Source organism: Ruditapes philippinarum, unplaced genomic scaffold (genome assembly GCF_026571515.1).
Source record: "Ruditapes philippinarum isolate M1 unplaced genomic scaffold, ASM2657151v2 ctg3314_1_1_1_1, whole genome shotgun sequence".
Taxonomy (NCBI): domain Eukaryota; kingdom Metazoa; phylum Mollusca; class Bivalvia; order Venerida; family Veneridae; genus Ruditapes; species Ruditapes philippinarum.
In genome coordinates this window covers 196,789-210,467 of record NW_026862667.1, presented here as the reverse complement: position 1 = coordinate 210,467, position 13,679 = coordinate 196,789, and the positions used below count along the sequence as shown (strand labels likewise).

The 13,679-nt window shown below is 35.5% G+C and overlaps 1 protein-coding gene across 1 annotated transcript; it reads right to left on the bottom strand.

The window, feature by feature from the left end:
• Positions 1-6,637: 6,637 nt before the first annotated feature.
• LOC132719821 (uncharacterized) lies at positions 6,638-12,692 on the bottom strand. The gene is made up of 8 exons (XM_060703742.1): positions 12,523-12,692; positions 10,987-11,111; positions 10,084-10,274; positions 9,212-9,385; positions 8,684-8,737; positions 8,050-8,188; positions 7,383-7,498; positions 6,638-6,658 (listed from the first exon to the last, which is right to left on the bottom strand). The coding sequence occupies exons 1-8, from the start codon at positions 12,648-12,650 to the stop codon at positions 6,638-6,640; spliced, it is 948 nt and encodes a 315-aa protein (XP_060559725.1). The 5' UTR covers positions 12,651-12,692.
• Between the last annotated feature and the right edge of the window lie 987 nt (positions 12,693-13,679).

Below are 13,679 nucleotides of genomic sequence, written 5' to 3'. Positions count from 1 at the left end.
ATTAACAAATGTTATGTTAACAAAAATATCTTAAATTATGACAATCACTTTATCTGCTAGGGTTTAACTATGTCAGTCTTTGCCACTAGCATAGACCTATGTCTGCCTGAACATCATGCAGTCTGGACAAGCTCTATATTGATGGTAGCTCAATTTCTGTATATTGATATTGAAAGCCTTGACATTTTGAATGGACTGTTCCAGCTTCAAACCTAGGAAAGTCTATTTCAAAAATAAAGCATGTTATGGGTGGAAGTAAAACATATTATTTACAGGTCACAATGGATAGATTATGTAGAGAAATCAAGAACTATGTAAGATTGTTTTCATAGTAGTCCCATCATATGCCAATTAGATAGAAAATCACCATGTAATAAGAAGAAGCTACTTCTTTATGTGCATGTATGATTTGAAAAATTTAATGATAGATGTTCAATTAACAAGAATCAATTCACCATATAAATGTTTTTCGAGCTCCTTATAAACGTTTGCAACAACCGGCTGATTTGTTTCATTTTTAATTACAACAACAACAACATAACACAAAAAAACAACATAAGAAAAAATAAAACAACAACATCAAAAATGTATTAATTGCTTGAACATAATTTTGAAAAATCTATTTTGTCCTTAATGCTGTACATTCTGCAAAAAAGAAACAAAGCTTAATAGTAGGCAAATATTTAAATGAACCATTAAATACGACATTCCTTCTAATGAAATACAAATGAAAAAATTCAGAAACAGTGGCATTACCCTTATGATATCTGTTCATTTAATAAAAGTATATAGCTAATAGCTATAACGTATTGATATTTGCTTAAACATAAACAAGTAACACTTTGTGGAAGGCTACTGGTTGTTGAACTAACGATTCTTCAAGAACTATGAAATTGCAAGATGACCCAACCGATTCTGGAACCCGTAATCCTACCAGCGATCGGTGTAATATATATATATAGCACGGTCAGGTTAGGAACCTATAATCCTACCAACGGTCGGTGTTTATATAGCAAGATATATAGCACGGTCGGTTGTGGAATCCATGATCCTTCCAGCGTTCGGTGTTATATATAGCACGGCTGGTTACGGAACCCATGATCCTACCAACGGCCGGTGTTATCAATATAACGACTGGTTGTGGATCCGAATCCATGATCCTACCAGCGGTCCGTGTTATATATAGCACGGCCGGTTGTGGAATCCATGAGTCTAACAGCGTTCGATGTTAGATATAGCACGTACGGTTGTGTAATCCGTGATCCTACCAGCATTTCCGTGTTATATATAGCACGGCCGGTTGTGGAGTCCATGATCCTACCAACGGTCGGTGTTATATTTAGCAGGCCGGTTGATGAATCCATGACCCTACAAACGTGCGGTGTTATGGACAGCACGACCGGTTGCGGAACTAATATGATTCTACCAACGTTTGATGTTATATAAAGCACGGCCGGTTGTGAAATCCATGATTGTACAACGATCGGTGTTATATATAGCACGACCGGTTGTGGAATCTATGATCCTACCAACATTCGGTGTTTTATGTAGCACGGATTGTTTCGGAATCCATGATCTTACCAACGTTCGGTGTTATATATAGCACGACCGGTTGTGGAATCTATGATCCTACCAACATTCGGTGTTTTATGTAACACGGATTGTTTTGGAATCCATGATCTTACCAACGTTCGGTGTTATATACAGTACGGCCGGTTTTGAAACCCATAATCCTACCAACGTTCGGTGTTTTATGTAGGACGGGCGGTTGTTGAATACATGATCCTTCCAACGATCGGTGTTGTACATGCATATAGCACGGCCGGTTGTGGAATACATGATCCTGCTATATATAGCATGGCCGGTTTTGGAATCCATGATCCTACAAACGTTCGGTGTTATATACAGCATTGCTGGTTGTGGAACACATGATCCTACCTACGGGCGGTGTTATTTTTAGCACGACAGGTTGTGGAATCCATGATTATACCAGTATTCGGTATTATATAGTACGGCCGGTTGTGGAACTCGTGATCCTACCAACGTTCGGTGTTATATAGTACTGTCAGTTGTGGAACTTGTCATCCTGTCAACGTTTGGTGTTATATAAGCACGGCTGGTTGTGGAACCCGTGATCTTACCAACGTGCGATGTTATATAGAACAGTCGGTTGTGGAACCCGTGATCTTACCAACGTTCGATGTTATATAGAACAGTCGGTTGTGGAACCCGTGATCTTACCAACGTTCGGTGTTATATAGAACAGTCGGTTGTGGAACCCGTGATCTTACCAACGTTCGGTGTTATATAGCACGACTGGTTGTGGAACCCGTGATCTTACAAACGTTCGATGTTATATAGAACAGTCGGTTGTGGAACCCGTGATCTTACCAACGTTCGGTGTTATATAGAACAGTCGGTTGTGGAACCCGTGATCTTACCAACGTTCGGTGTTATATAGCACGACTGGTTGTGGAACCCATAATCCTACCAACGTTCTGTGTTTTATGTAGGACGGGCGGTTGTTGAATACATGATCCTTCCAACGATCGGTGTTGTACATGCATATAGCACGGCCGGTTGTGGAATACATGATCCTGCTATATATAGCACGGCCGGTTTTGGAATCCATGATCCTACAAACGTTCGGTGTTATATACAGCATTGCTGGTAGTGGAACACATGATCCTACCTACGGGCGGTGTTATTTTCAGCACGACAGGTTGTGGAATCCATGATTATACCAGTATTCGGTATTATATAGTACGGCCGGTTGTGGAACTCGTGATCCTACCAACGTTCGGTGTTATATAGTACTGTCAGTTGTGGAACTTGTCATCCTGTCAACGTTTGGTGCTATATAAGCACGGCTGGTTGTGGAACCCGTGATCTTACCAACGTGCGATGTTATATAGAACAGTCGGTTGTGGAACCCGTGATCTTACCAACGTTCGATGTTATATAGAACAGTCGGTTGTGGAACCCGTGATCTTACCAACGTTCGGTGTTATATAGAACAGTCGGTTGTGGAACCCGTGATCTTACCAACGTTCGGTGTTATATAGCACGACTGGTTGTGGAACCCGTGATCTTACCAACGTTCGGTGTTATATAGAACAGTCGGTTGTGGAACCCGTGATCTTACCAACGTTCGGTGTTATATAAGCACGGCTGGTTGTGGAACCCGTGATCTTACCAACGTTCGGTGTTATATAGAACAGTCGGTTGTGGAACCCGTGATCTTACCAACGTTCGATGTTATATAGAACAGTCGGTTGTGGAACCCGTGATCTTACCAACGTTCGGTGTTATATAGACAGTCGGTTGTGGAACCCGTGATCTTACCAACGTTCGGTGTTATATAGCACGACCCGTTGGGGAATTAGGAATGATACAACGAAAAACTCGACTGTATGCATGAGTAAGTAGTAAACTTGCAACATATTGTCAGAAGTATTGATGCCGTTTGACCATCAACAGTGATTTTTTGTTTTATATATACATAATTTACTGTAATTGCATTTTTATTGCAATGTACTAAATACAGAAATTTATTTCAAAAATTCTCACTAATTTGAATTCATTGTACATTCAAAGAGATTACATCTAACCGCAACATTTTTTTTAATCTTTATTTTGAAAATTTACTTTTACTGGAGAGGAATTGATATAAGTATTGTTTTACTTGTTTTTCAGTCCATTCTGATTTTCTTTGTTGTGAAATGTAGTTTTTGTACAATTAATGAATAAATAAAGTTTCTAAACTACTGTAATTGCAGATGAAGATATTGTATTTTACCTCAATGCATAATAGATAGATATACTAGCTTCATCTAAGAGTGATTCAGGTACAGTTTGACATTTACAAGGGTAACATATTAAGTCATTAAGGTTTCAATCACTTCATAAAATACATGTCTTGTTTTAAATCTGTTTAAGTTTTATGCATATCTATGTAACTTAGCATTTACGGATTAAACAACAGCTTATCGGTTTAAATACAAAAACTGAATTATACGCAGATTAGGATATAGCACCAATCCGGTCAATGGACCGGGGTCAGACAGAAATTAGTAGGCTTACATTTAAAATAATTTCAATTTAAACTTCATAATCGCCTTATTTACCACAGATATTTAAATCATTTGCGTAAGAAAAAATTGCTGCCATTTGAATTTATTCCAAGTGAGTTACTATAATTGTAATAGGGAAAAAATGCTGAGTAGCGTCTCGGACTTATGCCTCATAACCCAAAACAATTACAAAATCAGAAAATTAGTTATTTTAGTTAAGTTTTCTCTATGATAAAAAATAAAGTTAAATCTTGGCATCTAAAATAGACCTAAAATGACATGTTTATTACACTTAAACAACCTGTTATAAATTGCTATTTGGTCACGACCTTTCCGACTGAAGTCATTTGCAGAAACAGTCTCTCCGACTCTCAAATTGTATAATTTAAGTTTCATCTTAAATAGACCAAGTTCTTAAAATGTATACTCATACTATACTATATTTTAGTTTTCAAATAACCGGACAATAAGAAAGCATACAAATATCATCTATAACACTTGCTGTATTCATATCACATTCAGAAACGAAAACATATTTTATCTTTTCGATTCATAACATATACAAGCCAAAGACAAAATACTCTACGTTTTTTTTTTAATTAAATACCCGTACAGCCGAAAAGTATTAACAACTTCTTTCTGTACCGAATCACAATTATGTGCTGTAAGGGTTTTGTTTCTGTATTGTATGGATCACACGTGTGTGGTGTACGGATTTTCTATCTCCACTGGATCATAACACTAAAAAACTTCAAAATGTGGTTCACTAAAAGTGCACAGATCTATATGGTACACGGATTTTCTATATGTACGGGATCACACGTGTGTGGTGTACGGATTTTCTATCTCTACTGGATCACACGTGTGTGGTGTACGGATTTTCTATCTCTACTGGATCACACCAGTGTGGTGCACGGATTTTCTATCTCTACTGGATCTCACGTGTGTGGTGTACGGATTTTCCATCTGTACTGGATCACACGTGTGTGGTGTACGGATTTTCTATATCTACTGGATCACACGTGTATGGTGTACGGATTGTTTTATCTCTATCGGATCACACGTTTGTGGTGTACGGATTTTCTATTTGTACAGGATCACACGTGTGTGGTGTACGGATTTTCTATATCTACTGGATCACACGTGTATGGTGTACGGATTGTTTTATCTCTATCGGATCACACGTTTATGGTGTACGGATTTTCTATTTGTGCAGGATCACACGTGTGTGGTGTACGGATTTTCTTTATCTCTACCGGATCACACGTGTGTGGTGAACGGATTTTCTATCTCTAACCGGATCACACGTAAGTGTGTACGGATTTTCTATCTCTACCGGATCTCACGTGTGTGGTGTACGGATTTTCCATCTGTACTGGATCACACGTGTGTTGTGTACGGATTGTTTTATCTCTACTGGATCACACGTGTGTGGTGTACGGATTTTCTATCTCTTCCGAATCACACGTGTGTTGTGTACGGACGGATTTTTTTTATCTCTTCCGAATCTCACGTGTGTGGTGTACGGATTTTCTATCTCTACTGGATCACACGTGTGTGATGTACGGATTTTCTATCTCAACGGGATCACACGTGTGAGGTGTACGGATTTTCTATATCTTCCGGATCACACGTGTGTCGTGTACGGATTTTTTTCATCTCAACCGGATCACACGTGTGTGGAACGGATTTTCTATCTGTACAGGATCACACGTGTGTGGTGTACGGATTTTCTATATCTACCGGATCATACGTGTGCGGTGCATAGGTAATCGGCGCGTTGATGGTCACTACCCCACACCCCCTCCCCCCTCACCCCCACACCCACTCTACAGCCCTCCTACCTCTCAAAACCATGTAAAATACAGTATTTTTCATTTGAAACATGTTTTAATATTTGGCTTATGCTTTTAATTCAATTACTTTCATTTCCCACAAAAAATAAAAAAATTGATACATATATATTGAGTGCTGAAAATTGATCGGCGAGTTGCATACCTTTACTAAATATATATGTATCAATTTTTTATTTTTTGTAGGAAATGAAGGTTATTGAATTAAAAGCATAAACCAAATATTAAAACATGTTTCAAATGAAAAATACTGTATTTTACATGGTTTTGAGAGGTAGGAGGGCTGTAGAGTGGGTGTGGGGGTGAGGGGGGTGCGGGGGTAGTGACCAATCAACGCGCCGATTACCTATGGTGCGGTGTACGGATTTTCTTTATCTACCGGATTACACATGTGTGGTGTACGGATTTTCTTTCTGTACAGGATCACACTCGTTTGAATACCGGATAACTCTCGTGTGATGTACGGGCTTTCTTTCTGTTGGGTATTATTTTTTTACGCAAACAAAATCTTATCTAACATGTATGTAATTCAAGAAATAACTGTCTTACATACAATGAATTTAGTTACAAATAAAACTTCAAAATGTGATTCACTAAAAGTGCACAGATCTATAAGGTACATACTTGGTAAGTAGTCTTTCATCTCATCAAAACCAACACCGTTTATTTTACAAATCTCTGTGAAAACCTCCACCATATTCTGAAATTATTTCAAAGGGCAGATAACTCAAGCTGAAACAATACATTATAACATTTTAACAAGAAAATCACAGGCACTTGGGTTGTGGAGCTCCAAATGCCTTAAAATTTTAAATAAATTGTATATTTGTCAATCCAAGCAAATATACATTGTATTTATCATAAAGATATATATCAATAAAACCTACTTAAAGTAGTTTTGTGAAAAAATCTAATTTTAAAATGTATAAATATATTATATTTCCCAAAATAAATACAAAAATATCAGGTTTAAACACAACATCCACTACAAAAGTAAGGCATCACCATTATAGGAATTGTGCCAGATATGCAAAATATCTTTTAGCCGCATGCCTCCAGATCTGATGAGCAAAAATATTTAAAGAAAATTAAAGTTGAGAAAAATGTACTATAAGATTTTATCAAAAGAAAAGGTTTAAGAAATAATTTGCATGTTATGTGCTGGACTAATTTTGCATTACTTATCACCATTTATGATTTTATTTTCGCGTTACTAACGCAGTTAGGGCTATGTTTGCTTATTTCGACGTCTTTTTGGTAATATACGTGGATTGCAAGTGCTGTTTGAAATATGTAAATTAGTTTCTTTGTTCACTCCACAACATTTACTTATTTTAAATACATTTTTAAAATGTTCATTAAAATAGGCATAACTCTACAGGCTGTAGAGTTATGTTGCTTATATGACGTCACAAGCGTCTTCTTGTCATACAAACATGGGTACGTGAAAACAAACCTGTTGCTGAGCATTGAGTGACTCCAGCTCTGAAATCTTTTCCCGTTGATATTTGTTCTTTTTATACATCAGTTTTAGAAGGAAATGAAAGTTGTCTTTTACCGCAATTATAAGACCTAAATTGAAGATAGAAAACTGTGTCGGTACATGTATTATTAAAACCGTTGCACTGAAATAATTTTATGAAAATCACACGAATTGTGTTTCTTACATTACAAATATATATAACGTGAAGAGAAATTGTAGAAAACTGCATTATACATTGTACCTATATTAGATTAATAAAATGATTATCAATTTATATTTGTATCAAAATGTGGAAAAAGAACTGTAGAAAAAGAAAAGAAAAAAGTAAAAAAGGATAAAGAAAAGGACCAAATGGTGTGGTCGAGTATTTAACGTTGTAGTAGTCGTTGTAGTAATCTAAGAAGTGTTAGCCGCTTGGGTTCGAACCTTGTCAGTGGCAAGACGTTTTTACATTGAGCAAACTTTACCCTCATTTATTAGTTAGTACAATCTGGCTCCAGGGACGGTTTCGAGTGTTAAACATATAGCGTTCTGCACGATTGAACTAGACTTAAATTCTGTATAAACCAAAAAGTAACTTTGTCTACTGTATGGGTTGATATGAAACAACTGACAATTTAAAAAATAAACCATTATTTACTATTTAGAACTCTTATAATTCTCCACGGGATCATGATGACCAATATGAGGACAAAGGACTCCACGGGATAGTTTGTTAGTCCGTTTATATAACATAAATCCAGGGTGAATGATGATATAACAACTATACCGTCAAAAACCTGAAAATAACATATCCACAATATCATTCACCCCATCTACTAGTAAATTTTCATGTATTAGTATTCAATTTTATAGCGTACACAGTTTTTACGGATATCCTTTACTTTTCTTGTATAAATCTATGGAAAAAATATCTACCCTCTCAAAATCAAAATATAAGTCATATTTTACATTTCTATGAACAAGTATAAAGATTTGCATTTAGCCCATACCCTGGTGACTGTGTCACGGACTTGCTTATCTTTGAATTTGGAACAGTCCATTCAAAATTAATGGATTTCAAGATCAAAATACATCAATTGTGCTACAACAATATAGAGCTAGGTCAGGTTATCGGATGTGCAACCTTGCCAGACTCGTTTCTGGCAATGCTCATTACATTCAGTTCCATTTACTAGAGCATTCAAAATATTTTGTAGAAGAAATGATTATGAAATACGTACTCGTTTAGAAATGATCGAGTGTATGTAATACAAGATTAAAACAGTGCATACCTCGAGCTTATGCTTTACAAAAGATAACCCATGGCAGAATATTTTAAACAGTGTCTGAAATGTAGAGAAAAATAAAAATAGAAATATATTATAAAAGCGACTTGTACATGAATAAAGAGCGAAATAAGTGGTTGTCAGTAGATACTAAAGAACTACGTTTGAATGAGAAAATGATGTTAAGCAATACCGTAACTATAGCCATCGGTCAATTAAGGAAAAAGAGGAAAAGATTCCTCAGTTATGCATCTCATATATACAAAATCTAATTTTGTCGTATCTGTAATTGTCTTTTCGTATTATCGAAGCGAAAAGGACGACGCAATAAAGCAAAATATGACACATTAAAAGAAGAAAAAAGCAAAAACAACAAAAAAATACGAAATTGTAACAAATGAGAAGACGACAAATAAGAAGCACTTTTGATGTCTATCATTTTTGCCAAATTTTTGTTCACCGTTCGCTTTTCCGCCTCAAAAATGCAAAAAAATGCGATAACACAAAGATACCAATACAAAAGTGTGTACTTACAAAAAGTACTAAAATGCTTAATATAGTAATACTGGCTTTATGGAATGCGTGCGACACACTTTCCTCTAGGCTGTGAGCCTCCTCCTCCAGGAAGTGGGGATCGTCAGAATCCTTGAATATTGGTACCCCGTAATTATGAGCTCCTGGTTCCGTGCTTGAAGGGACTATATTATGCTATAAATAGAAGACAGATATCAAATTGGATTTCCGTATTAAAATGTTCTTTATCTTTTGTTATTTTTTCAATCAGTAAAGTGTCAAGTGAAGCTTAATTCTTAGCATTTAATTGATCATTCATTTAACAAGCTTATAAATGAACTTCACTACATTATGAAGGACCATTTAGAGAGAGGTAATGTACTTTCAGTCTTGTTTCATATTCATAATTACACTGAACAATCACAGATTTGTTTAATTACCGCATATTCTTGGATTCTGCATGCCAGTTACTGGCATTAGACATTGCTATATAAGCGACTTTGAAAAGTACCTTATATAGAACGTTGATAAATTTTTATTTTATTGTTTTAAATTTTAGTTTTCTTAACAAAATTAAAACATTCATTATATAAGGATATTAACATAAACTTGTTATTATGAAAATTAAATTGAATTTAAACAAATGAGCCGCGTCATGACAAAACCAACATAATGGGTTTGCGACCAGCATGGATCCAGACCAGCCTGCGCTTCCGCGCAGTCTGATCAGGATCCATGCTGTTCGCTTACAAATCCTATAACAAGTAGAGAAACTGCATGATAGCGAACAGCATGGATCCTGATCAGACTGCGCGGATGCGCAGGCTGGTCTGGATCCATGCTGGTCGCAAACCCATTATGTTGGTTTTGTCATGACGCGGCTTAAAAATTACCCCTAGGTTCCTCGTGGCTCTATCTATGTGCATGTAAGTTAGATTTGTGTCACAGACCAGTTTTGTCGTGAGAATTTTATTAAAGAATTTATGTGTATCGTGCACATGGTACCCGGCAAATTGTTCCGGGTGACGATCTTTTAATAGTTGGTTGAACTGTTCCATCGTATTCTCAGCCGTAACAATCATTTCTAGAAACGAAACAGAAGTCAGGACATTTATATAAATATTGCATAGTTACACTTTATACATGAAGTAGGTGAACTTCTGACTTAATGTAAGAATGAAGTGACCATACAATGATGGACTCGAACGCAGTTAACACTAAAAACATTCAAAGATTTATTAATTACATATTACATGTATGTTGGTGATAAAAGCGTCTACTAAAAGCAAGAAAGACATATTCATGTATAAGTAGGTAAATAGGTAAAACTTTATTTCTTTATTTGCTGTTGCTATTAAACGTTATTATTTCCCTCTAGGTCTAAGTTTCCTACAACAACTCAAAATCACGTCTTCTTTTATCTTAGGGCATCGACCGAGGTCTTTTGAGATGAGCGGATTGGGGATTTTTCTAGATTAATGTTTCATTTGTTGTAGGTCTAAGACAGTAATTTGTGCGCAAAATTTCAAATCATTCGCACACTCTGTATTTCCAGAATAATTATTTTGATGTAAAAAATGACCCAAAATTGAAAACGTTTGCAAGGCTTTTCACTCATATCGGGCTAAGAATAGTATAAAAAATACAATATGGAATGTGTAAGGAATTTAAAATTAATGTTTTTAGGCTTTTGAATCTCAGTGGAGTTCCTTTAATGCTATAAACTGTCCTTGGGGGAAACAATTACCAGTTTCAATTTCTGCTCGATTATCGATTAGTATATTAGCTAAACTTACTTTTTATAAAGTAAACGTCGAGTATAAGTTCACTAAGGACTAGCAGACAATCAAGACAGTTTAGAATGACAACTATCAGCAATAACACCTGGCTATGTAAGATCTCTTTTCCCTTCTTCCGAAACCTAAAACAGAAATTACTGATTTGAAACGTTTGTCGTCTGTTCCCTAGAAATAATAAAATTGGTATAACGTGTGTCTAAAGACCCAGTAGGACGTTTCGTTCTTTTACAAACTTTAGTCGTGTCTATAATTCAATTATATTGGATAAAATAAAAACTTATATTAAGAATGATGCCAAATGCAAGTTTCTCCAAGTTCATCAAGAAATTCTAAAGGAAGGTTAGTTTACATTGATTACGCGAAAGTGTGTACCTCCATATTTCCTATATACATTACAAGTAGCGAAAAATTATATATTCAAATGAGGCTTAGTGCGTGTAGTTCTTGATTCTTATTAAAATAAGAAGAAAATAAGGTAGAACTCTAACAGCGTTAATTACTCTTTCAGAAACTGTGTTGAAATGAATTGAAATATTTAACAAAAATGTATTATCGTTCTTAAGTATTTATTTTCTGTTGTAATTCTTGCGTACTACTGTATTTTCAGTCCATCAATAACAATACTGTTCAACACAACAGTCTCTAATAGTATGCTGTTACAGCCAAAGGTTTATCAGCATATATGATTCATATAACGAGGTCAACGACCTTACTTAAATATATTGAAATCGCGCTTGTAAACACAACATCTGTTTACGTAATTGAAATAAGCCCAGGCTCCACAATGTTCCCGTGCAAACACAATATGTTAAAACAATTACATCTGTACGACACTTCCGCTCTAACTCTGGTAATGTAGGCGAAACATTCTGATATTTACCATAGAGTTGCGAGCCGGGTGATAGTCGAAAAACGATTTTTAGTAACGTAAATCATTTTTTCTAAATTACTGTTTAAGTCAATAATTATAACAAAAAATAAGTTGTTTGGGAATTCATGTGAGCCTTCATGCAATACGACCGTTAATAACTGCATAATATTGTTTTACATTGCATATATTTTTACTTTCTTTTACTTCAATCATGTTTCCGTGGTCGAGGGGTTAGAGTCGATGACTTCTAATCCACTTACCTCTCTGGCGTGGGTTCGATCCCCGGGAGATGCTTTGGTAGTTTAGCGCGGAGGAAAGTAGTCTAGTACTGGTGTAACTCTCCAGGAACGATGGTTAGGAAACTACCCGCCTATATGACTGAAATACTGTTGGGAAAAGGCGTAAAATGAAACAAACAAACAAACAAACGAGCATATATTTTTACTTTCTTTAACTTCAATCATGTTTCCCGAGCACTTTAGTATATTTTTTTTACTACAAAATTTTTAAAACTCGCTTAAAAAGATAGTAAGCTGGTAAACCCCTAGCCTCAAGAAGTATATTAATTCTTGGAGTTTAATTGTCATAAATTTGCAACCATCTTTCTCCAGCACATCATAATTTATGTCTTTTTTCAAAATAAGATATAATAAGGTTCATACCTTTGAAGTTTTGACTCTGGTTCGAGCTTCTCTCTGTTAATATGCTTCTCCAGGAAATCCTCCCACACGGACAGGGTCCGGCTCTGTCGAGGACTGAGAACTTCCGGCGATACTCCAAGGGCATCCATTACATAGAGTACAACTCCTGATATCTTGTCATTCAAACTTTAGAATCACTGTATCCAAATTGTTCAAAGAAAAATATGTGCTCCTTGTAAAATGTGCTGGTAAATTAAGAAGTACCATTAAAATCACCACGTTAAATAATTAAGGAATATGGATAGAGAATGTAAACGCTTTCCTAAAATTAACCTATACGACTATCATAAAGTTATAGGTTGAAACACATAAATAACATAAAAATACTACTGTTAGTGATAAAAAACGAACACAGTGTACGTACGGGAGATTGTGTAAGTTATGCGAACTCATTTTTCCCTAGAAGTCATCCAATTAATAACGTATGTTGCCAGTACAATTTGATGTTCTATACGTCATATCTTAATTCTGTTCATATTTTTCTTTCCGCTTAAAAGTACGCTTGGTGTTATTTGTATTTTTTTGGTATATTTTATTATCACAAAGCAATTAATTTTGAGAAATGATATATCTTCCAGTTTGTATTGACTAATGATCGGTTTTTTTAAAAGCCCAATAATAATGCCCACCAAATCATATTACCTTTATTTCTTAAAAAAATCTTAAAATATAGCAATTTGCTCATTGGGCAAATAGCTGAACCGTGTTTTGCTTTTTGGAATTTAGTACTTATATAGTGATTTAGTATTTAGTATTTTGTATGGAAGTCAAAAACCATTTTGTGTACAGCTTTTGTCGTCAAATACTCCTAAATCCATTGTTAAAAGAGTACATTTGTATAAAACGCTTGTTTCTAAAGAAGAAAATTCTAATGGTAAATGTGACCATTTCGGTGCTCTGTATAAATATTACCCTTTTCCACAATACTATTATTTCGGAGGTTTTGTTGCTGTTTGATGTATCGCACTCGAGACTCGCGAAAAGCGCGTACATATACTTCATAAATTATTTTACCCCTGTATATGTTCAGAATATTAAATCAAATTTACATCTATCCCACATAAATCAAGAGCGTCAAAAACAACTTTCCTATTTTTACGGTAGTACTTGTACTAATT

Coding starts and splice junctions, on each gene's coding strand:
- LOC132719821 (XM_060703742.1), bottom strand. CDS start 12,650: ATGGATGCCCTTGGAGTATCGCCGGAAGTTCTCAGTCCTCGACAGAGC. Junction 10,275..10,986: donor CGACGTTTACTTTATAAAAA/GTAAGTTTAGCT, acceptor TTTCGTTTCTAG/AAATGATTGTTACGGCTGAG. Junction 8,189..8,683: donor TTGTAAAGCATAAGCTCGAG/GTATGCACTGTT, acceptor TGTTATTTTCAG/GTTTTTGACGGTATAGTTGT.